Raw genomic sequence first — 22,191 nt, 5'->3', positions numbered from 1 at the left:
CATTTTGGGTTCGAAATTGGTAAATATTCTTCTTTGAGGTCCAAGTAGATATAAAATAAAGCTCTCGCATTAATTGAATGTGATTCAGTGTTTGCAACAAACTCCAAAGTCCCCAACAAACAGGGGAAGAACAAAAGAGCCTTTTAATTTGTAAAAATATATGAATAAGTCCGTATTTCAAAGAATAAAATAGAATATCTGACGAACACTTCATGCTCCAGGCATCTGATGTTATTTTTAAAGTTTCCCAGAATATATATATATGTATGTATGTTACGGTCCTCGAAATAGGGCTCTTGTTTTGAAGACTCTGCATATGTAATTGATAACAGCTTGAGACCATTTGTACGCCACCATCTGAGCAAAACTGCTAAATATGCATGGCCTTCAATTTTGTCAAATGCAAGAAAAACACATGCTCAGGATCGGCTGAGGGGCAATTTTTTAAGACCAGAAGTTAGGGTTTAAATGACAAAGTCGCACCAAGGTAGCATGATTTTCCGGCACCTTCCAAAATGAAGCTTTATCACCAGGTAGGAAAAGAGGATGACATTCATATTCCCGGCGAGTTACAATGCCCTCCTTCTAGCATCTCGCATCTACCCGGATCAATTAACAAAGCATGTTTTGTTCGGAGCATGAATGAGGACGGCTTTCTTCTGTGCATTTTATTAAAATTTGAAAGCTATGGCTTGCTGCCACTGATGACGCCTATTGGGTTCCAACAGCCTAATGTTCAAATACGACTGGCTAGCTATCCACCCAACTCAACATCGGTCATCTTGACATCGGGGGATATTCAGCAGGCCTGTAGTTTTTATCATGAAGGATTTTCTACTGTTATGGAACAAATAAAGGGTTCTTTGTACCAACGGCTGGAAACACAACATGAGACCTTTCTTCACACCGTAAGAATTGATGAATAGTTCACAGAGTGAACAAAAGACTTTATTTTTGAAAAGCAGATAACACCAAAGTACTATGTAGTATCCATAGTCATTGCAAAAATAATTACTGGAACTTCCGAAACATCAAAAGAATAAGCTGAATCAATGGGTTACGACTATAATTTTGAACGAATATACAGATTTTCGATCAAGGCCTAGGCTTGATTTCTACATAATATTATTCACATGCATTCCCTGTGTCAATTTAGTATCAAAATGGGGACTCTTGAAAGTCGAGCCCGGCTTTGTCTTGATTCCAAAGATGACACGGCAGCGCACAGAGAACTCTGGCTTGCTGCTTCAGTCCTAGAAATCATGTCTTCAGATGTTATACAACAAATTGATTTCTGAAAAATAAAATCCAGACTTCAGATGCCTTTGAAACAGTCAGGTCCCCACACTTTTCAGCACCATGATACTCAGACGTGCTCAAACACGCTTTCCTTCGTCTTTCCACATATCCACCAGGAACCCAAAAGGGGACCCGCTTTAAGAGTTCCATTATGGAGGTCTTTAGGAACAACACTAAACCCAAGTAAAGGCAGTAGACGAAATTATCCCCGTTACTTTTTCTGTTACGAAAAAAAAAAAAAAAGTGAGAGTGCATTGGCAAATGGGAAAATGATACCAGTCATACATATGGTTAGGGATAACAGTTCGATAAATCCCTCCTTTCAAAATTATGTTCAAAGGTGTTTAAGACCAAAAGGAGGTCACAAAAACTGTTAATACAAACAATTCCTCTACCAAAAAAAAAGCTCTTTGTGGAAAGTGGCTGAGGATCTGGTCCAAAGAAGGCAGATCAGTGAAAAGACCCAGCCTTCTATTCCTAGCCTGCGTTTATGACCTCATGGCTATGCGTCTGATGGGTGTGAATAACCCCTCCCTGTACTTAAAAATGAATTAAGAAATTAAAGTGAATTTGTGTGCTATTTAAAGGCCTGCAGTTACAGAATCTGAGAGCCAAGCCCTTAGACTGTAAGGCAAGATTTTTGTCATCAGAAGTGGAAACAGATGGCTAGGACGGTAGGCACTAAAGGTTGGTTCAGCCGTTCTAGGGCCAGAACAGTTTAAAAACTAAGGCAATCTGGGGCTTCTCAGTTTGAGACCACCAAGAGAAAGGCCCACTGAGGCCAAAAAATCAGTGGCAAATCACCAGAAGATACTCAGGACAATGGTCACAGCTGGATGGGGTGACTTGGGGTCACAGACGGGGAGGCAGGAAACCCTTGAACCAGCACTCAAGGAGAATGTCTTTGCATGTCCTGTGCACGACACCAAGCAGCAATTTCTGGGGTTTGGAGGTGTGTTATTTTTGCGACATTTTCCCCCCAAGAGAAGACACGAAGGTGGAGACCCTGGAGAGATGAGACCACCAAAATGGAGCCTTCACCAGGGGTGGGGCTGGGTGAGAGTCGGAAAGGCCTTCCTGCAGCACACGGCTCCCTTCAGGTCTGGCTGAGTCCTACAAACGCTTGTAGGTGCCCAGGAGAGCTTTGCAGTTGGGACAGTAGTGGTCCACATCCTGCAGGGCGTCCACACAGAAAGGGATGAAGCAGCAGCCCACGACGCACCTAGAACAAAAAAGACCACACGTGGAGAGCGTTACAGACTGTAGTCATTTGGATGACAGCCGCCAACAAGATATGTCGGAGTCTTAATCCCCGGAACCTAGAAATGTGACCTTATTTGGAAAAAGGGTCTTTGCAGATGTAATTAAGGATCCCAAGATGGGATCTTCCTGGATTATGAGGGTGGGCTCCTTAAACTCCAAGACAGGGATACTGATAAGAAGAGAAAAGGACACACAGAAATACAGAGAGGGACAAAGCCCACGTAAAGACAGAGGCAGAGACTGCAGTGAGGCACCACAGCCAAAGAACACCCGGACTACCAGAAGCTAGAAGAGACAAGGAAGGATTCTGCCCTTAGAGCTTTTGGAAGGAGCATGACATCTTGATTTTGAACTTCCGGCTTCTAGAATGGTGAGAGAATAAATTCCTATTGTTTTAAGCCACCAGGTTTGTGGTAATTTGTTATGGCAGCCCTGGGGAACTAAGACCCCAGCCATTGCCAAGGCTGCTCCCACAGACAGACTGCTCTGCGTGTATTATCAAGTCTTGGGACACTTAGGCATCTTTCAAAGTGTTAGATTGGAATCGGTGAATTTCTTTTGTAAAGGGCCACAGAGTATGTATTTCAGGCTACATGGGTCTTGTTCTGTCACTGGAGCATGAAAGCAGCCACAGATAATCCGTAAATAAAGGGCGTGACCTGTTCCAATAGAACTTAAAATAGGCTGGATTTGGCCCCGGGGCTGTAGTTTGCCGACTCCTGTCTTGGACTGATCACTTTTCCATACAGACAGCCTGCTTCTCACAGAAACAATCATATAAATTTCCACAAATCACGTCTCTTAACCTACATAATCCATCATCAGCGCACGCAGGCAGGACCTCTATACAGCCTGAGGTGTAAGAAGAAATATATTTGGTCTTTGGTTCTCGGCACAGAGCTCCAAAACCCGTGGAACGTCCTGAGTGACAGGAGTGTCTTCTGTTACTCACAAAGAGCCCCTTTCAATCACACCTGAGTTTATGCTAGTGAGGTGACTAGGGTGGGTCCCTACACAGGCTTGGGATGGGCTGGTCACCAGAAAGACCAAGTGACTAGAGGGCTGGAACTTTCAACCTCGACTACAGACCTCTGGGGTGGAATGGGGGGATGACGATTGGGTTATAAAAACACTTGAACAGCTAATTTGGAGAGATTCTGGGTTGGTGAATCCGCCATTTATGTGCCGGAAGGGTGGTGTACCCCAACTCCAAGGGGACAGAAACCCCTGCACTCAGGACCTATCTGGATCTCGCCCTGTTACCTCCTCACCTAGCTGTCCATCTGTCTGTCTCCTGTATGATAAACCTGTAAATGTAAGTAAACTGCCATGCTGAGTTCTGTGAGCCATTCATTCTAGCATATGATCAAACCCGAAGAGGGGATAGCAGGACCCCTGATCGGTCAGAAGTTCAGGGGACCTACGACTTGTGCCTGGCATCTGAAGTGGGGGGCAGTCTGTGGGACTGAGCCCTTAAGCTGTGGGGTCTGCAACTCCAGGTAGTGTCAGAGCTGAACTGAAACACTGACACGCAGCTGGTGCTGGAGGCTTGGCCAGTGTCAGAAAACACCCCACAGCCTTACAACCAAAGTTTGCCAAAAAACATAGTTTAAAAAAAAAAAAAAAAAAATCAACATTTTACAGGAAGACACTGATTTATATAAAGCAGAATCAGGAAATATCCTGAAGAGAATACTATCTCATGAATGGAATTTCCTATTGCCTAAGCTTACCTGAGTTCAAATAAGGGCAGCCAGTGCATTTAGCGATCATCCTATCCTCCCGCCTGACAAGTGCGGGCATGGCTGCAAGAGGCGATGCACACACAGCCACCTACTTTATCCTCAACACCCCCGGAGGTGGGCGTTAGTACAACCCAGTTTACAGATGAGGAAACTGGAGCACAGAGAGGTGAAGTCACTTGCCCAGAGCCACACAGCTGTGAGAGGCAGGATCTGAACACACAGTACTGCATTTAAGGAAGAAAAGGAAGAACGGATAGAAAAAGCTGCCTCAATTTGAAAGCGAGAGGCCAATATTCGATAAAAGTTTCCATTTTGTCCTTCCCTGATTTCAAAGACAAAAGTTAGTTTTAACAGGAAAGTCCAAAGGACGATGAGTTTTTATGTAATGTTTTCTGTCTCCTTTCTTCCCCTCTGAATGCAAGTCCTCAAGAAAGTTAATTAAGCTCTCAGGGGCTTTGAGCCTCTCTTCAAAATTAGGAAGAGAACCATGATTCCCCCTCCACCTAAGTCATGAGCAGATAATGAGGAAAGAGCCAGGCAAGGGCCTCTGAAAAGAAACCCACAAACACGGTTGCCTTCGAGGAAGCAAACGGAGCACTTATGGTTTTCTGAGTGACTTGCATGGCCAGGAATAAGGAGGCTGCCTTTATCTGTTTGGAAAAAAAAAGTTAAATGGTGCTTCCTCAACTTTCTCCCAGAACAGAAAGTATTATCTCTTTCAACATAATACCCTTGGTGCAGACATAAATTTATTGACACATTCTCCTTGTGTAGGCAACAGAAAACTACTGGGGGTCCTAAAAGGATAAGAAATTTTGAAGAGATGACTATAAAATATTTTAATGTACAGATTGTTTAAACTTCTCTTAGAGTCAAGCAAACATTATTAATTAGGTCATGAAATTCTACAAAAAGAAATCCCCAAGGGTATCGCTGTACACAGATACAAATGGCTGCTATGCTTGTCCCTACACGCAGGGAGTGGTCTGAGAAGAAAGGATGGGACAGCAGCTTCCAGGCGCTGATATGCTCGAGGGCAGTGGTTCTCAACTGGGCATGATTTCCGGTTATGACAACGGGGGCAGGGGAGCTCCTGGCATCTAGTGGGTAGAGACCAGGGATGCTGCTCAACACCCTACAGGGCACAGGACAGGCCCCCACAACACAGAAGTAGGTGCTGAGGCTGAGAAATCCTACAAGAGAGGAATTCGGGAGAGCCTGGGGTCTGAGTGGACCTCAGACTTACCCCAACAGGCACAGGCTCCCGCAGGAGAGCCAGGTGAGGGCGCCGGCATTATAGGACAGCTGAGTCACGATCATCTTGTTGCAGGAAGGACAACACATCTGGACTGGGCGGTCGAAAAAGGAGATGGGCTGCTGCACGTAGACTGTCTGCACAGCAACTGATGGAAGGAACAGAACAAACCGGCCAATCAGTAAATGAGGAAGACATTCATTAAATGCACAACAGTAGAGGCAGGATCTGGACAGATATTTGCTCACCCACGTTCAGGAGAGCACTGTTCACAAGAGCCCAGAGGTGGAAGCAACCCAGCGCCCATTCATAAATGAATGGATGAACAAAATGTGGTCCATCCATGCAACGGGTTATTAGTCAGTCTTAAAAAGGAAGGAAATTCTGACACATCTTATAACATGGATGGACCTTAAGGGCATCAGGCTAACTGAAACAAGCCAGTCACAAAAAGACAAATACTGCTGATTCCACAGATAGGAGGCACCTAGAGTAGTTGAATTCATAGAGATAAAAAGTAGAATGGTGGGTGCCAGGGGCTTGGGAGAGAGGAGTGAAGGGGAGTTGCCATTTAATGGGTATAGAGTTTGTTTTGTATAATGTAAGAGATGGAAGGTGGTAATGATTGCCCAAAAATGTGAACGTACTTAATGCCACTGAACTGTACGCTGAGAAATGCTTAAGGTAATCAATCTTATGTTATGTGTTATTTTACCACAATAAAAAAAATTGGGGATGGGTGAGGAGGGAGAAAAATGACAAAAAGGGAAGAAAACAGTGGCAGATTTCCAGAATTACCACTTGAGGGGCTCTGGAAACCTCCACACACGAGATGGGGGAAAGGACTGTGTGTTTCTGGAGGCGATTTGGCCCAGCTCCACCAGGCTTTCAAACGCAACTGTCTCTGGACTCAAGTGCGGAGCTTATTAAGAATGCAGATTCCCTGGTCCTGCCCTCAAGACCGTCTGATTCGGCAAGTCTGGGGCAGGGTCCCCAAACTGCTTTTTAAGCTCTTGAGTGGTTCTACAAAGGTGGTCTGCAGATGGTAATTTCAGAAACAGTGATGTGATGGGTTTTAGCCTCAATTTTCTTCATCCGTAGATTAGTGTTTGCCGGGGGCTGGGGGGATGGAGGGTGACGGGGGTTTCTTTCTGGGGTGATGGAAACGTTCTGGAATTAGTGCTGATGGTTGCACAGCTCTGTGAAGATGCTAAAACCACTGAATCATATACTTTAAAAGAGTGAACTTTATGGTATGGGAATTCTATCTCAATAAAGCTGTTTTTTAAAAAATGGAATAATAAGGGTTGTCGCTAGGATTAAATGGGACAAAGGCAGTAAAGAACCTCACCCCGTGCCTGGTACAGAGTGAATCCTCCATAAACAAGCCTGGATTTCACAAGGTCTCCTTAGCAAACTCCAATGCCCAGTAATAAGGCTGGCGTTTACCAAGCCAGGGGACACTGGCCCAGTTCTTTACAAGTCGGGGGACCATACTGATACACGCAGTGGGTATATGAAATCGTGCTAAAAGAGAAAACTATGTGAAAACACACGCGGACATGCACAAGCATTAGAAGAGCACCTAGGGTGATGGAAATCACAAAGCCCTTAGAGCTTAGCACATTCTTTTGGTTTTCGGCAAAGTTGTTTAAGCTCGTAGTTCTGTCAAAGTGACTTTTTTCTGTTTTTATGTTATTGAGATGCCATTTCTGTGATCTATGTATTAGGGGACATGAACTGTTACCCAGAGCTAACCAGACAATATTCCCAGAAAGACCTAGAAAGCACCCCCACCCCCTGCAGAAGAGAAGCATCAAAGCATAATTCAGCACTTACACGTAAATTTTAATAAGGGTTATGTGGGGTACAAGAATGAGTTATTTATTGATCAGAGTGTGATCTAAAAGAGTCTGAAGTCGTTATCTTGTCCTCTTCCATCTCAAGGAGTCAAAGTCACTTGAGCACAATGACAACAATAGTTCACATTCATCCAATGATTACTCATGGAACCTTACTTAATCTTAACAGCCGCTGGTTGTAGGTACTTGATGGGCCCCATTTTACAGATGGGGAAACCGAGGCACAAGGAGGCTGGTGAACCCAGGCAGTCTGTCTCGCGGGCCCGCTCTCTGAGCTGCCTGTAATACTGAATCAGCTACATACCTGGGTGCAGACGGGCAGCAGGAAGTACCAAAGGGCAAGGACATGAAGAAGTTGCTGGAGGGCAGGGGAGTCACCTGCACTAATGTTGGGCTGGGGGTGGGTTTCAGCTCACCCATTCCTCACTCACGGCTGCATCCTCTCCCTCTCCTACTCCAGCCCTGGCCTCGGGGCAGGGGTTCTCCCGCCAAGCCTCAGCAGGAAGGGCAGGAGCCCCCGAAAGCAAACTCCCATTCCCAAATTTCTCTGGGACGGTTCGTTGTGCCTCTGTGATAAGCAGCAGAGGCTCGGTTTACGGTGGACGTGGGAAAGTTCATACACTGTGCTTCATTACGGAAAAAGCAAAGCCTCACTGACAGGGAACCCAAGACTAGATGTGACATTTCAGGACACGGGGGAAAGTTGGACTGACTGGCACTTTGCTTAGACTGTGGGGCACAGTCACTACGGCCACTCTCTGGAGTCCCAGGGCTGAGGGCCAAGGAGAGGTAAGGGGGCCCGGGAGGCCGTACGTACTTGCATTGGCATTGGGGACGGGCACTGGCTGGGTGTAGTACCCAGGCGGATTCATGCCCTTCCCATCTGGGCCCGTCATGAGCCCCGTGGTCGGCCCAGGCATGGGTGCTGGAGGTGTGGGGTAGTAACTGTTAACAGAAACTGTCTCTTCATAGGATGGGGGCGCAGTTGGCACCGAGGAAGGTCCAGCAGCCGCCTGGTAGGATCCTGGAGCAGACATTTTACCTAAAGCAAAACCAGAAGACACCAGATCAGAAATTCAATGGACAGGGGCCTCCCTGGTGGCGCAGTGGTTAAGAATCCACCTGCCAATGTAGGGGACACAGGTTCGAGCCCTGGTCCAGGAAGATCCCACATGCCGCGGAGCAACTAAGCCTGTGTGCCACAACTACTGAGCCTGCGCTCTAGAGCCCGTGCTCCGCAACAAGAGAAGCCACAGCAGTGAGAAGCCTGCGCACCGCAACGAAGAGTAGCCCTGGCTCGCCGCAACTAGAGAAAGCCCGTGTGCAGCAACAAAGACCCAATGCGGCCAAAAATAAATAAATTAATTAATTAAAAAAAAATTCAATTGACATCTCCCCATCTCTCTTTTCCACTCTCAATCCTTTTTTTTAAAACATCTTTATTGGAGTACAATTGCTTTAAAATGTTGTGTTAGTTTCTGCTGTACAACAAAGTGAATCAGCTATACTTATATATATATATATCCCCATATACTTCCCCACCTTGAGCCTCCCTCCCACCCTCCCTATCCCACCCCTCTAGGCCGTCACAAAGCACCGAGCTGATCTCCCTGTGCTATGCGGCTGCTTCCCACTAGCCATCCATTTTACATTTGGTAATGTATATATGTCAATGCTACTCTCTCACTTAGTCCCAGCTTCCCCTCCCCCTCCTGTGACCTCAAGTCTGTTCTCTACGTCTGCATCTTTATTCCTGACCTGCCACAAGTTTCATCAGTACTGTTTTTTTAGATTCCATATATGTGCATTAGCATCTGGTATTTGTTTTTCTCTTTCTGATTTACTTCACTCTGTACGACTGATTCTAGGTCCATCCACCTCATTACAAATAACTCAATTTCGTTCCTTTTTATGGCTGAGTAATATTCCATTGTATATATGTGCCACATCTTCTTTACCCATTTATCTGTCGATGGACAATTAGGTTGCTTCCATGTCCTGGCTATTGTAAACAGTGCTGCAATGAACATTGTGGTACATGTATCTTTTTGAATTTCTTTCATTTTCTAACTGACAAACAGACAATTAGGAAATAACCTGTGTCCAGTCTTGTCCAAAAGCCAGAAAGGGAGTTAACATCATCCCTTCCAGACCCAAGAATGAGAACCTTAACAAAAGATTCCCTACATAAAGGTAAAAGGTAGGGGGACATCCCTGGCGGTTCAGTGGTTAAGACCTCAAGCTTCCACTAGAGGTTCAATCCCTGATTGGAGAACTAAGATCCCACATGCCGAGTGGAGTGGCCAACAGAAAACAAAGGATTGCCTTGGGTATCGCTCACCCTTTGCATTTCCATTTTAAAAAAAAAGAAAGAAGGTAGATGATGACAAGAGAAAATTACCCAAATCCCCTGGGCAAACATCCACCAAATGTGAACATAAATTTTTTCACACTTGAAACCATCACCCAACCAAGACCTATCTTTCATAACTAATGTTTTTTCTTTTCTTTTCTTTCCTCCTTTTTTTTTTCTTTTTTTTTTCAAATTAACCGCTGCAGTTTTTACTAACAGTGTTTCAAGAGACCAGAAAAGACAAAGGCCTTCAAAAGCCAACCACAAACTATGGCAAATACTAAGCAAAACAAGCCAGAGGCCAAGAAACCCTCCCGGTGAATGCCATGTACCCGAAGTCCAGAAGCAGGAAAAGGAATCTTGGGGGTGTAAGTTAAGAAAACGGTTACTCTTGGGAGGGGAAGGAGAGTCTGGAAGAGGCTGGTGGGTGAGGGTGTCTAGTCATGTTCTCGTCATCTGGGGGTGGTTACACAGGAATGTCCACTTTGTGAAAATTCGAGTTGTACAATTAAGTTATGTGCCCTTTTCTGTATATATGTTATAGTTTTTAAAAAGTAAACACACACAGGGACACACAAACCAACCAGTTCTCATTTTGAAAAGTGAGAATCAGAGCAGCCAGGCACATATTTCCTTTTGTGAGGGCAAAGAACCGTTTTTTTTTTTTCCCTGCAGAACTGATGCCCGCCTAGAATTACATGGCCTGGACCCAGGGTGTGTTCCTGTCTGCGGTCCCATGCTCGGCAGCCCCGGGGCAGCTGGAGAAGGACACAGTGCCGTCCTTTGTCTGCTTCTGTTTTTCCAACGGGGCAGGGCTAACGCTGCATTAGAAGATCCATTCAAACCTGTCTCAGGAGAAACGGAGCACGGAGCTCTGAGGGCAGCGAGCCACAGTCCGGGGGCTTGGCCGGGCCTGTGCTGCTTCCCACGCACCATGCCTCCTCTTCTAGATCCCGTGGGAAGCAGAATCGATTCATTCTGCTGTGGGGAGAAGGGGAGAATCCTTCAAGGACGCTCTGCCTTTCAGCCCAGCCCGAAAGAGGAGATTTCTCTGGGGGAAGAGATGAAAGGGCTTTCAAAGTGGAAAGAGAGGCATGGGAAAACGACCATGCATAAAACAAAATCCATAAATAAAGCCAGATAGGTTGGAGCTGGGTTCTAGAAAATTGTGGAAGCCCTATGGAGATGTTTGGATCTCATTCTATAAGCCTGGGGCTGTCCAAGGGAAACTTTCCAGAAGGATGGAAATGGTCTCTATGTGGGCTGTTCAATATGGTCGCCAGCAACCACACCACACCGCCAAACACTTGAAATGCGTCCGAGGAACTGAATTGTTAAATTATATTTATTTAAATTGAAAATCGAATACAGGGAATCCCTGACGGTCCAAGTGGTTAGCACTCTGTGCTTTCACCACTGAGGGTCCGGGTTCGATCCCTGGTTGGGGAACTAAGATCCCACAAGGAAAAAAAAAAAAAAAAGAAAGAAAAAAGAAAGAAAGAAAATCAAATACACAATTCATTTACTGGAACATTTTTATGTAAGTCTGGGACTCCTTGGGTATGTGAATCTGCTTTCTCAACAGCAAATTTAAGGAACTCTGAATTGAGATCAAATGTTTTTGATAAAATTTTCGCATCCAATTTGGGATATGATGTCAACGTAAAGTACACCTTGGATTTCAAAACATTTTAAAATGTTAATGTGAAACACCTCGTTCGTAATTTTTTATATCGACTCTAGATTGAAATGATAATACTTTAGATAGCCAGAGTTAATATGCTGTTCCAGTTCCTTTCACTTGTTTCTTTTTACTTTTTAAAATGTGGTTACTAAACAGTTTTAAATTGCCTATGTGGCTCCCTTTCTGGTTCTATGGGACAGGAACCATGGGAGGTTACAGAGAAAAGGAGAGGTCCAACCCTAGACAGGGTAGATGAAGCAGAAGGTCTGGAAAGGAAACAAGAAGCAAAGCTCGGAAGGCCCCTGTGTGGGGGTGGAAGGCCCAGGGTTGGGGGTTGACCCCAGAACATCTTTGTGAAAACAGGCTCAGGGTTTAAAACAGACTGACTGTGAAAAGTGGTTAAGGTATATAACTGTGTCAATTTCCTCTCACCCACAGGAACAGAAATGCAGAAGTAGGAGGGAAGACGGGCCACAAACATCGGCCCCAGGATGCCTCTCTACCAGGCTCACCTCCAACGCTGGCTGCTGTCCCCTCCCGGCTTGCCCCAGCCTTCCCCACATCCGCACACTGCGCTGGAGGAGACTTCAGCTGGGGGAAACACGGCCGCCTCGTGCTCCCGGGTATTTTACATCCGTGCAGAACGTCAAGGACTCACTGTCCCTTCCTGTCTCAGGAAAGGCAGACCCAGAGCTGCCAACACGATTTATTATGAAAACTGAGTCATATAAAAAAACCCACAAGAGCAGAAAGCACTATGCGTCCAGAAAGCCTTAAATAGCACAGTTTGCTGTGGCTGCAAACGGAGCGCTTCGGGAGGGGAAACAGAAGGTCCTGGGGTGCCCCAAATTCTGCAAATAGTTCGGGTCAAACCATTGCCTCTCTCCTCCAAAAGGGAAGAAACTCAGAGATTGTGAATTGTGCTGCTGAGAGCGAACACACAGGTGTTAGGAAGCTGGGGGGAGGTGGGGTTCTTGCCAAGACATCTAAAGGAAGGAAGGGTCTGAGCTTCTGGTTCTGGAAATTAATGTCTACCCACCCCTGCCCCTGTTTTAATTGACCATCATCATCTTTCTTGTGGTCACATCCTATTTTCTGGAACTTCAGGACACTCTCTCTCGGGAACATTGCTTTTGGATCAAACAGACACATAAACACGCTCATAATTCTGAAAAGAACAAGAGCAACAGTCTAGAATGGTTTAAGGAAAAGAAGGAAGGAAGGAAGAAGGAAGGAAGGGAGGAAGGGAGGGAGGGAGGGAGGGAGGGAGGGAGGGAGGGAGGGAAAACATATAACCAGCTGCTTTGAAATCTTTCTAAATAAATTCCACAGCTTGCCTTCCCCCAGGCCCCAGGCCAGGAAATGCCACTTCAGTCAATCCCATTTCTCTCCCTCTCTTTTTTCTTTTCTCTCCCCACCCCCATTTCTTTTTAATTTGGTTTCCCCCAGGGGCAGGAGGCCCACCTAGCCAGCCACTAAGCCACCCTTCCAGAAAGGATGTGCTCAACTGGCCTCCACACTCCCCTCCTCACCCCCACAATGTGAAATTCTTAAGGGCAGACACACATGTGGACACAGACACACAGACACACTCCACTGTCAGCAGAGAACCCTGCATCCCTCCAGAGCCGCCTGTGTGCTGAGGTACTAGCACAATTCCATCTAATACTTGTGACCCATTTTTCTGGGACAAACTGGAAACCACAGGAAAGTGTCTTTTAGTTTAACAAAACAGAAAAGCCACAGTTTTGCCACGTAACAGCACAGCCTTGAGAATCCTTTGGTGGCCCTGGGTGGCTGGGGTGCAGCCTCTGCAGAACCCAGGTTGCCACAGTTACGGGGAGCTTTGTGGGGGGAAATAAAGGAACAAACAAGGGGGTCTCCCTCCTCCCTCCCCAGTTGTTTAACTTTCTTATTAAGCCCCTGCGAGTGGCTTTTCTCGACTGTCTATTGAAAAGGACACATTGAAGGCGATTCTCCACCCACCTTCCACCCGCCCCCGCAGGAATCGAGGAAATGCTAAGGGCTGGAGATTTCTGTTTCCACCATCTCATAATGACTCTTATTAGCTCCTTCCAAATGCAGAGAGAGGCATTCCAAACCCCTTTTTTTAAATATGGAAAATTTGACCAGGGCTGACCTCACGGGCATGTGACCCGTGTAGGCCCACGGGGCCCTACACGCAGAAGGGCCCCCCAGGCTCCGTTGAATGCTGCCGCCATCTTGAAATTCCAAATACTTCTCGAACCAGAGGCCCTGCCTTTCCACGCTGCACTGGGGCCAAATGTTAGGTAGCCAAATCGTGACCATTGGTTACAGAAAAGGAAAAGGAGGCATTTCTGATGCAAGAAGAACAAGGCTGGGCTTCCCTGGTGGCGCAGTGGTTAAGAATCCGCCTGCCAATGCAGGGGACACGGGTTCGATCCCTGGTCCAGGAAGATCCCACATGCCGCGGAGCAACTAAGCCCATGCGCCACAACTACTGAGCCAGTGCTCTAGAGCCCACGAGCCACAACTACTGAAGCCCGCGTGCCGCAACTACTGAAGCCTGTGTGTCTAGAGCCCGTGCTCTGCAACAAGTGAAGCCACTGCAATGAGAAGCCAGCGCACCGCAACAGAGTAGCCCCCGATCGCCGCAACTAGAGAAAGCCCGCACACAGCAACGAAGACCCAACACAGCCAATCAATCAATCAATCAGTAAATAACTGAATAAAAAAGAACCAGGCTTGGACTTGGAAGTTGGCCCATGACCAGCTGCGTGATCCTGGGCCCCACTCTCTCATCCGTAAATATGCCAATTGGAAGTTTGGGGTCCCTAGCTGAAAACATCCCTTGTTCTGAGACAACGATTCGCTGGGTGAAAGATGTTCTCTTAAATGGGCAGTGAGGGCTACACGGATATTTATTCCTGGGCAGGCCTACGGGAATGAGTCTGGGAGTAGCTCCTTCACTGAACCCAGTATAAAACAGGATTTCCCAATCTTGTTTTCATTACAGCCGCCTCCCTCCCTCCCCTCCTACCCCTGGCCCCCAAGGAAAAAAATTAAATTATATTTAAATTCAATTAATTAACTTGAATATAATTTAATTTCTACCTAACAAGAAAAATTAAATGCTAAGAAATAAGATTTTGTTGGGCAGGGTTGAGTTTTGGAGGGCCACACACCACTGTAATAGTTCAGATTTTTTTCACCTCTCCCCTCCCCCAAGAACCAATTTTCATTCCCTTGGATCCCCAGTGAGAACTCACTGTTTGGAAAGAGGTAGTTGGGCCCAATGAGTTCCGCCAATCACCCACATTTGTTCATTGAGTATTTCTAAATTATGACTCCTCCTTTCTTGGTGTCATAAACGCAATTGTCCGAACTCAGTTTTTAACCTTTTAGGGACCAAGTCCTAGGATCCCTTACATCTGCATGTTCTTTTCAAGGCATGCCCAGCCCTCTCGCAACGTAATCTCATGAGCCACAAGGGAGGGAGGTGGACAGGGGTAGGGTGATCAGACGGAGGGACACTTCCTTCTGTTGTACTGGGGCCAAGCAGGGCTGGGCTGGCATCCACTTCCTCCTGCACCCATCACTCCTCTGGGTCTTGAATCTGCTGGGTTCTCACTCCAGGAAGAAAGTAAAGGGTGCTCAGGGGTTCCAAAGACTGTTTACACCTTATTTTGGCATCTCAGAGTCCAGACGTCCTGGCCTGATCAGAATCTACTACTCATCTCACAACTGCTACTCCGCACCCCATCCCAGATTCACAACTGCATTAAGATGAACCGTAACGGGCTCTTAACTTTACCGCAGCGGGCCCTGTAATTCACGCCCTTACATGCATCATCCCATGTCATTCCCACACCACTGAGTCAGAAATTATTGTTGTCATCAACCCGATTCACAGATGAAAAAACTGGGGCCCAGAGAGGTTGAGCGGCTTATCCAAATTTACACAGATGGAGTGGTTTGAACCCATGCCCCTCAGACTCTGGAGCTCTTTAGAACTCATCAGAATACCTCCCAGGCTGGGAGATCCAGACACAATCAGCAACTCGTTTTGCACACTTTGCCCCCCACAATGAAACGTGAAAGGAAAAATCAATTCTCAGTGGACGCAACATATCTGAGCCCAAGGCGACAGGTCACCCCCTTTCTCTCTGCCTTCCTAACACCCATGAAGATGCATATACACAGACTTTCACACGACACACCCAAGACAAGATTTAAAAAACTACCTGCCCATTATGGACTTCAACTAATTTTGTCATGAGGACTTTGCAGTTCAAAACGATCTACTTCTTTAATGAGAATCAGGGGTCCAGGAGGTCAGTGATCAGCCAGAGTTAGATATCCACAGAGCAATTCCCGCTCATCTGGGGGACACAAGCAATGAAGGGGAGATCTCAGAACTTCTGAGATGCCACATTTGCTTCAAGCAGCAGTGGGAGGCTGGGATATCTCTGCCACCTGCTGCAGCTCCCAGGGAAGAAAAGGCAAAGGCCATGCCAACCGAGTCTCAGAGCAGGCTTTTTAATATCGCTGTTGAAAGACTGTCGCAAAAAGCCCTCAAAATCCTGGAGAGAAGCCACGCCGGTGGGCGCAGTGATCTTCGCGCCGTGAGCTGAGATTAATGAATTGATCCTGAAACCTCGAGACACAGGAAAAAACTCCAAGTCACTTTCAGCAACAGATTTGTTCCTAAAAAAAACTCGGCCTAAACAGTCTTAGAATTCCCGGAAACACCCCGGTGGAGCTGCTATTCCAGGCCCTCACACAAGCTCTGGGAGTCGTCGTACTCGGTCTGAGCCTGCACCAGTGTTCACTGGATAACTTGGGGTCCCAGCCTGGCAGCGTTTGCCTGGAATCCTAAATGCAGAGGCAGGGGGCTGACTTCCGGGAAGCCTAGCGATGGCTGGCCGACCAGCTCGATCACTGATACAGCGGTTCCAAAACATCGCTGGGATGAACCTCGAAAACATGATCCTAAGTGAGAGAAGTCAGACGCGAAATCATCGTATGATTCCATCCATGTATACGAAATGTCCAGGATAGGTAAATCCAGAGACGGAAAACCAATTAATGGTGCAGCAGCTGGGGGTGGGGAGGGGAGGGTACTGGGAGGAAACAGGTACGGGGTTTCTTTTTAGGGTGATGAAAATGTTCTGGAACTGGACGGAGGTGATGGTTGCAAAACACTATGAATGTACTACTTGCCACTGAACTGTACACTTTCAAATGGTGAATTTTATGTTTGGTGAATGTTACCTTAATAAAAAGAAAAAAAGAAAGAAAGATAAAAGCAATTTGAGTCTCCAAATCCACCACTAGCCTTAGTTCAATGCATTCAGTGGCCCGTTTACCTAAAATTGAGACCACTGGGGTGTTTCTGACACCGGCCAACGTGTCCCCGACTAAGGTGACCTAAGGTCCTGAGTTGCCTGGGATGGAGGGGGTTCCCAGGACACGTTGAACCCCTAACTCCCCACCCTGCCTCTCACTTCACCTCCCACCACAGTTGCAAATTGATGTGTCTGCAGCCTGGCTTGGATGTCCCCAAACATGCCCCAAGCATGCTCTTTCCTCTTTGCCCCCTGTTTCCTTCCTTCCCTATGGGTTTGCAAATTCCTCTCACCCATCATATCCCTGCTTGGCTGCCACCTTCTCCAAGAGGTGATCTCTGGCTTTCCCAGAGGAGAACTAATTCCTCCCGAACCTCTCTCTACACAGTGCGGAAATCAAGGGTGCAGGGTCTGGAGCCAGACAGCCTGTGGTCGCATCAAAGTTCCCCTGGGCATGACTTTGGTGCCTCAGTTTTCCCATCTGTAAAATAAGCACACTGGCAGCTTCTTCCTCATGAGGCTCTTGGGAGGATTAAACGAATCCACTTGCGAAGAGGACCCAGAGCCACGAGAGACAACATATGCCCTCAGCACGTGCTAGCTGTCATTAACATACCTTTCTCTGCTGTACTTGTCACAGGGCACCTTTCTCGTCTAAGACGTCTTCCTAACCAGTCTGTGGGCCCTTTAAGGGCAGGGATTGAAATTATTAAAATCTGCACCCCCAGCACCTAGAACTAAGCTCAAAGCATCATGGGTGCTTCATAGGGTAACCCACTGTCCCAGGTCGCCCAGGAAAGACGGATTTTCCCGGATACAGGATTTTTTGGTACCTAAATTGGGAAAGTCCCTGGCAAAGACCAAGACAATTTGGTCACCCCGATATTTCCACAAATGTTTGGAGAAAATGATACCTATGTGTAAAAAGGACACCAAGACCCATCTTGGATGGCATCAAGATTTGGAAGCAGACATAAATGGGAGGGTCTTACCCTAAGAGCCTCAACTTAGAATCTGACAAAAATGAAGTTTTTTTTTAATAGGAAGATGTTCCTAACAACAGGTCTCAATAACAGATGGCCTCGCAGTTCAGCTCACGGCAACATGAGGGTTTGGCCAAATGTGCTCCAGAACTGGAATCACTTAATGGGTCTGGAATCCTTTGTTGCCTCCAGAATGCCCTGGGGAGAATGGTATCTCTCAGCAGGGCACTCTGTGATGTCCAGGCAGAAGGTCAAGGTGTGGGTGGAGGGACTTCCCTGGTGGTGCAGTGGTTAAGAATCCACCTGCCAATGCAGGCGATACGGGTTTGAGCCCTGGTCCGGGAAGATCCCACGTGCCATGGAGCAACTAAGCCCATGTGCCACAACTACTGAGCCTGTGCTCTAGAGCCTGCGAGCCACAACTACTGAGCCCGCGAGCCACAACTACGGAAGCCCCCGCCCCTAGAGCCCGTGCTCCGCAACAAGAGAAGCCACCACAATAAGAAGACGGCGCACTGCAACGAAGAGTAGCCCCCGCTCGCCGCAACCAGAGAAAGCCCACGCGCAGCAATGAAGACCCAACATAGCCAAAAATAAATAAATAAGTTAATTAATTAATTAAAGAAAAAAAAGAAAGAAGGGCTGTCCTCACACCCTTTGGGGAAAAAAAAAGATGTGGGTGGAAAGAACTTGAAAAGGGAAGCGTGGAGGCAAGTAAACACAAACAAGACAAAATCAGAGACAAAAAAGCCACAGTCTCTAAACTTCAAGATCGGTTCATTTTTACTCTTTGATGCAAGTTTCTGAGGCTGCTCGTCCCCGGGCTCTGCAGAAGGCATCCCTGAATTTTGCCGACAACCACTGCTGGTTCTTGTTGGGGTTTCAGAAGAGAGCGAGAAGGAGGTACGTCCTGCGGCTGCACCATCCGTCCAAGATCTGAACTTATTAGCAGGCTCCTCGCTGCCACCAGCCCAAACTCAGTAACACCTGTCACTCCGTGTTCATCACCTGGTCCTTGGCATGGCTCTGAAGCCACTTGTTCTACATGGACGGTGTGTCAACCATTCTCCAAAAATGACAATCTTTTCTCATGGGTGTCAAGAAAATTCAGAGGCTCTAACGAGCTTCTACCCCAAGATGCCATAAACATCAGCAACTGCTGCTGACACATGTGGACAGGAAGTGGGGGGGACGGAGTTCACACCTTTGCAGCATCTCCACCCTCAGTGCTTACCTACAACCAGCACGGATGGAAGGGGGACTCTTAAGGAGTCTCAGGTGACTTTTTTCTCCCCACTCCCAATCCTTTCTGGTGAAATGACCGACAGGCAGGCAGGGTCCAAAAGCAAAGGAGGAGGAGGACAGAGAGGTAATGCCCGATGCTGAGAATTCTCCTTGGGCAATTGTACAAGACACGTGGGCTTCACAGGCGACTCTGATCAGGAACTGACCTGGTGGAGAAGCAAGGCCATGGCCACTGAGCTCAGAAATGTTACAGGTGGGATGTCTCTGCCTGGTACCCAAGATACGGTTGCATGTGGGGTTTTCAGAAACACCTGTGTGTGTTGCCTGTCATTTACAAGCATGGGCGGGCACCACCCACCTCTCAGGGGTCAGCAGGAATGATGTGGACCACGACCTGGCCTGCTGAATACCCAACAGTGATTTGGAGAAAAGAGAAGACATGGAAGAATGTGAGCAGATGGGGCACAGAGAGGGGAACAAAAAAGGCCCAAAGAAAATTAAGACAATAGGATTTTAAGGTAGGTTGAATGTTTAACAGCAGTAACTGGGACCAAACTTCCTTGGTTCAAATCCCAACTCTGCCATGTCTAGGCTGTGTGAACTTGGGTGAGTTGCTTCATTTCTCTGTGCCTTGGTTTCCTCATCTGGAAAATGGGCTAACAATCGTACCCACACCTTCACAGTGTTGCAAGTTGGATGTGCCCAGAACACTGGGCACGTGGGTCACTACGAAAGCATTAGTTCTAATTACTTACAGGGAAGCAGAGTAAAATCCGGGGAGGGGGTCACTTGCCCACAGTGACACAAGAGGTCTCACTGCCAGGAGGCAGGAGGACCCAAGCACAGACCCCATCACACCACGTGCCCCTGTTCTGAGGCCTCTACCTTCACGCCTTTACTTGTTTGTCCAAACCCCCTACAGTCTGACCCTCCCAGCCCCACCTGCAGTACATAGACAGAATAATGCCCCTTAAAGCTGTCCACACCCTAATCCCCAGAACATGCCTTAAATGGCAAAAGGGACTCTGCAGCTGTCATGAAGTTAAGGCCCTTGAGATGAGGAGATGATCCAGGTGGGCCTGAGGCAACCACAGGGGTCCTTAGAATAGGGAAGCAGGAGGGCCTGAAAGAGAGAAGAGGCCCATTGACTTTGAAATTGGCCCACGGAGCCATGAACCAAGACATGCAGGCGGATGCTAGATGGATTCCGGCCTAGAGCCTCGAGGAGGAATGCAGCACCTTGTCACCCAGTGACACCCATTTTGGACTTCTGAGCTCCAGACTGTAGGATAATAAACGTGTTATTTCAGCTACTAGGCTTGTAATTTGTTACAGCAGCCAGAGCAAACAAACCTGCCCCCTCCGAGCTAGGTTGCCCAATCCCCCTCTGGCCCTGCAGACTCCCAAGGGGGCTCTCCCCCTCCCATGGGGGGTGCCCCCCACCAGAGACCTGAGCCCCTCAACCTCCCACCCCAGCTCCCAGGCATCTGTCCACCCACCCTCGGTACTGAAGGAGCCCTTCTCTGGTTCAAACTCCACTTAAAGTCCACAAGTGTGGCCACCCTGCCACACCCCGCCACGTCCGGGGGACTTTGCTCCAACAATGACCCCTCCTGCCAACCCTGCCCTCTCAGCTGGCTTCTCTCCTGATCTCTAGGCTGGTTCAAATCTTTCCTTATTAAAAGATAAAAACCAGGGCTTCCCTGGTGGAGCAGTGGTTGAGATGCAGGGGACACGGGTTCGTGCCCCGGTCCGGGAAGATCCCACATGCCGTGGAGCGGCTGGGCCCGTGAGCCATGCCGCTGAGCCTGTGCGTCCGGAGCCTGTGCTCCGCAACGGGAGAGACCACAACAGTGAGAGGCCCACGTACTGCAAAAAAAAAAGTGAAAAAAAGGTAAAAACCAAAACCCCTCTCTTCTCTCAGCCTGGGTCCTCAGTCCCTCTGGCTCCCTGCTTCTCTTCCGTGTCCACGGATTCACCCCTGACCACCAGCCTCCCTCCTCCCTTGGCCATGACCCCTCCAAGCCCACTTCCCGTTTCCTGTCCTCTTCTCCCAAGGCTGCTGGCATCTCCTCTGGAAGGACTGCCTCACTGGCCTGGCCCTGCACCTCTACCTTCAGGGGCTGTGCCTCCCCGTCAGCCCGTCCACAGCAGGTCCCCGGGGACTCGGGGGTCTGCACGCAATGCCCACGGTCCCCTGAACTCCTCAACCCCACACCCATCATGCTGACCACGACCCACCCCTGGACAGCTCCCCCCCACCCCACCCCACCCCGGCCAAGCCAGTCTTCATACAGAAAGATGCTTGTCTCTCTCTAAAGCAGGGAGATGCAGTTAAAGCGACTCAGGGACAGATGGTCAAGCTTAATATCATCAGTGAGGAGTCATGTGGACATCACGCACCTGCTGATCTGACGGAGTGAAAAGGGCACTCTGGCTTGGTGGTCCTGCTCCCCAAAACCCCTGACCCCAGGCTCATCACAAGAAAACCTCAGACAAACCGAAATTGGGCGACTTTCTACAGGGGACCAAGCCAGAACTCAAAACAGCCAAGGTCATGGAAAAAGGAAAGCTTGAGAAACTGTCACAGACCAAAGGAGAATGACAGGTGACAACCAAACAAAAGGTAGGATCCTGGATTGGACCCTGGAATGGAATCCACTGGAAAAACTGGTGACACTCAAAACGTCTGGAGCTTGGTTAACAGGAAGTCACCAATGTCAGTTTCTTAGCTGTGGCGAATGCACCCTGATGATGTAAGATGCTAACAGTAGGGGAGGCTGGATGGAGCATACGGCACCTCTGCGCCGGCTCTGCAACTTTCCTGTGTATCTAAAACTATTCTAAAATGAAAGGTTTGATAGACAGAGATAACAAACTTACGGTTACCAAAGGGGGAAGGTGGGGAGGGATAAATTAGGAGTTTGGGATTAGCAGGTACACACTAATATACACAAAATAGATAAATAACAAGGACCTACTGTATAGCACAGGGACCTATATTCAATATCCTGTAATAAACCATAATGAAAAAGAATATGTATATATATGTATAACTGAATCACTTTGTCACACGCCAGAAACTAACACATTGTAAATCGATTATACGTCAATTAAATAAATTAATTAATTAAATGAAAGGGCTGTGTTTAAAAAAATCCACAACTGATAC

At 47.6% G+C, this 22,191-nt stretch overlaps 1 protein-coding gene across 6 annotated transcripts in view; it reads right to left on the bottom strand.

Moving 5' to 3' along the window:
* Nucleotides 1–930: 930 nt before the first annotated feature.
* LITAF (lipopolysaccharide induced TNF factor) overlaps nt 931–22,191 on the bottom strand; it is a 111,733-nt gene continuing 90,472 nt past the window's right edge. For all 6 annotated transcript variants that reach the window (XM_067706629.1, XM_067706631.1, XM_067706630.1 and 3 more), the window contains 3 exons: nt 8,242–8,466; nt 5,554–5,710; nt 931–2,521 (listed from right to left, as the gene is read on the bottom strand). In XM_067706629.1, the coding sequence (XP_067562730.1) occupies nt 2,413–2,521; nt 5,554–5,710; nt 8,242–8,466 (491 nt within the window). In that variant the 3' untranslated portion in view covers nt 931–2,412. The remainder of the gene's footprint in view (nt 2,522–5,553; nt 5,711–8,241; nt 8,467–22,191) is intronic.

This window comes from Pseudorca crassidens, chromosome 15 (assembly GCF_039906515.1).
Source record: "Pseudorca crassidens isolate mPseCra1 chromosome 15, mPseCra1.hap1, whole genome shotgun sequence".
In the NCBI taxonomy this organism is placed as follows: domain Eukaryota; kingdom Metazoa; phylum Chordata; class Mammalia; order Artiodactyla; family Delphinidae; genus Pseudorca; species Pseudorca crassidens.
This window is presented reverse-complemented; position numbering and strand designations above follow the sequence as displayed.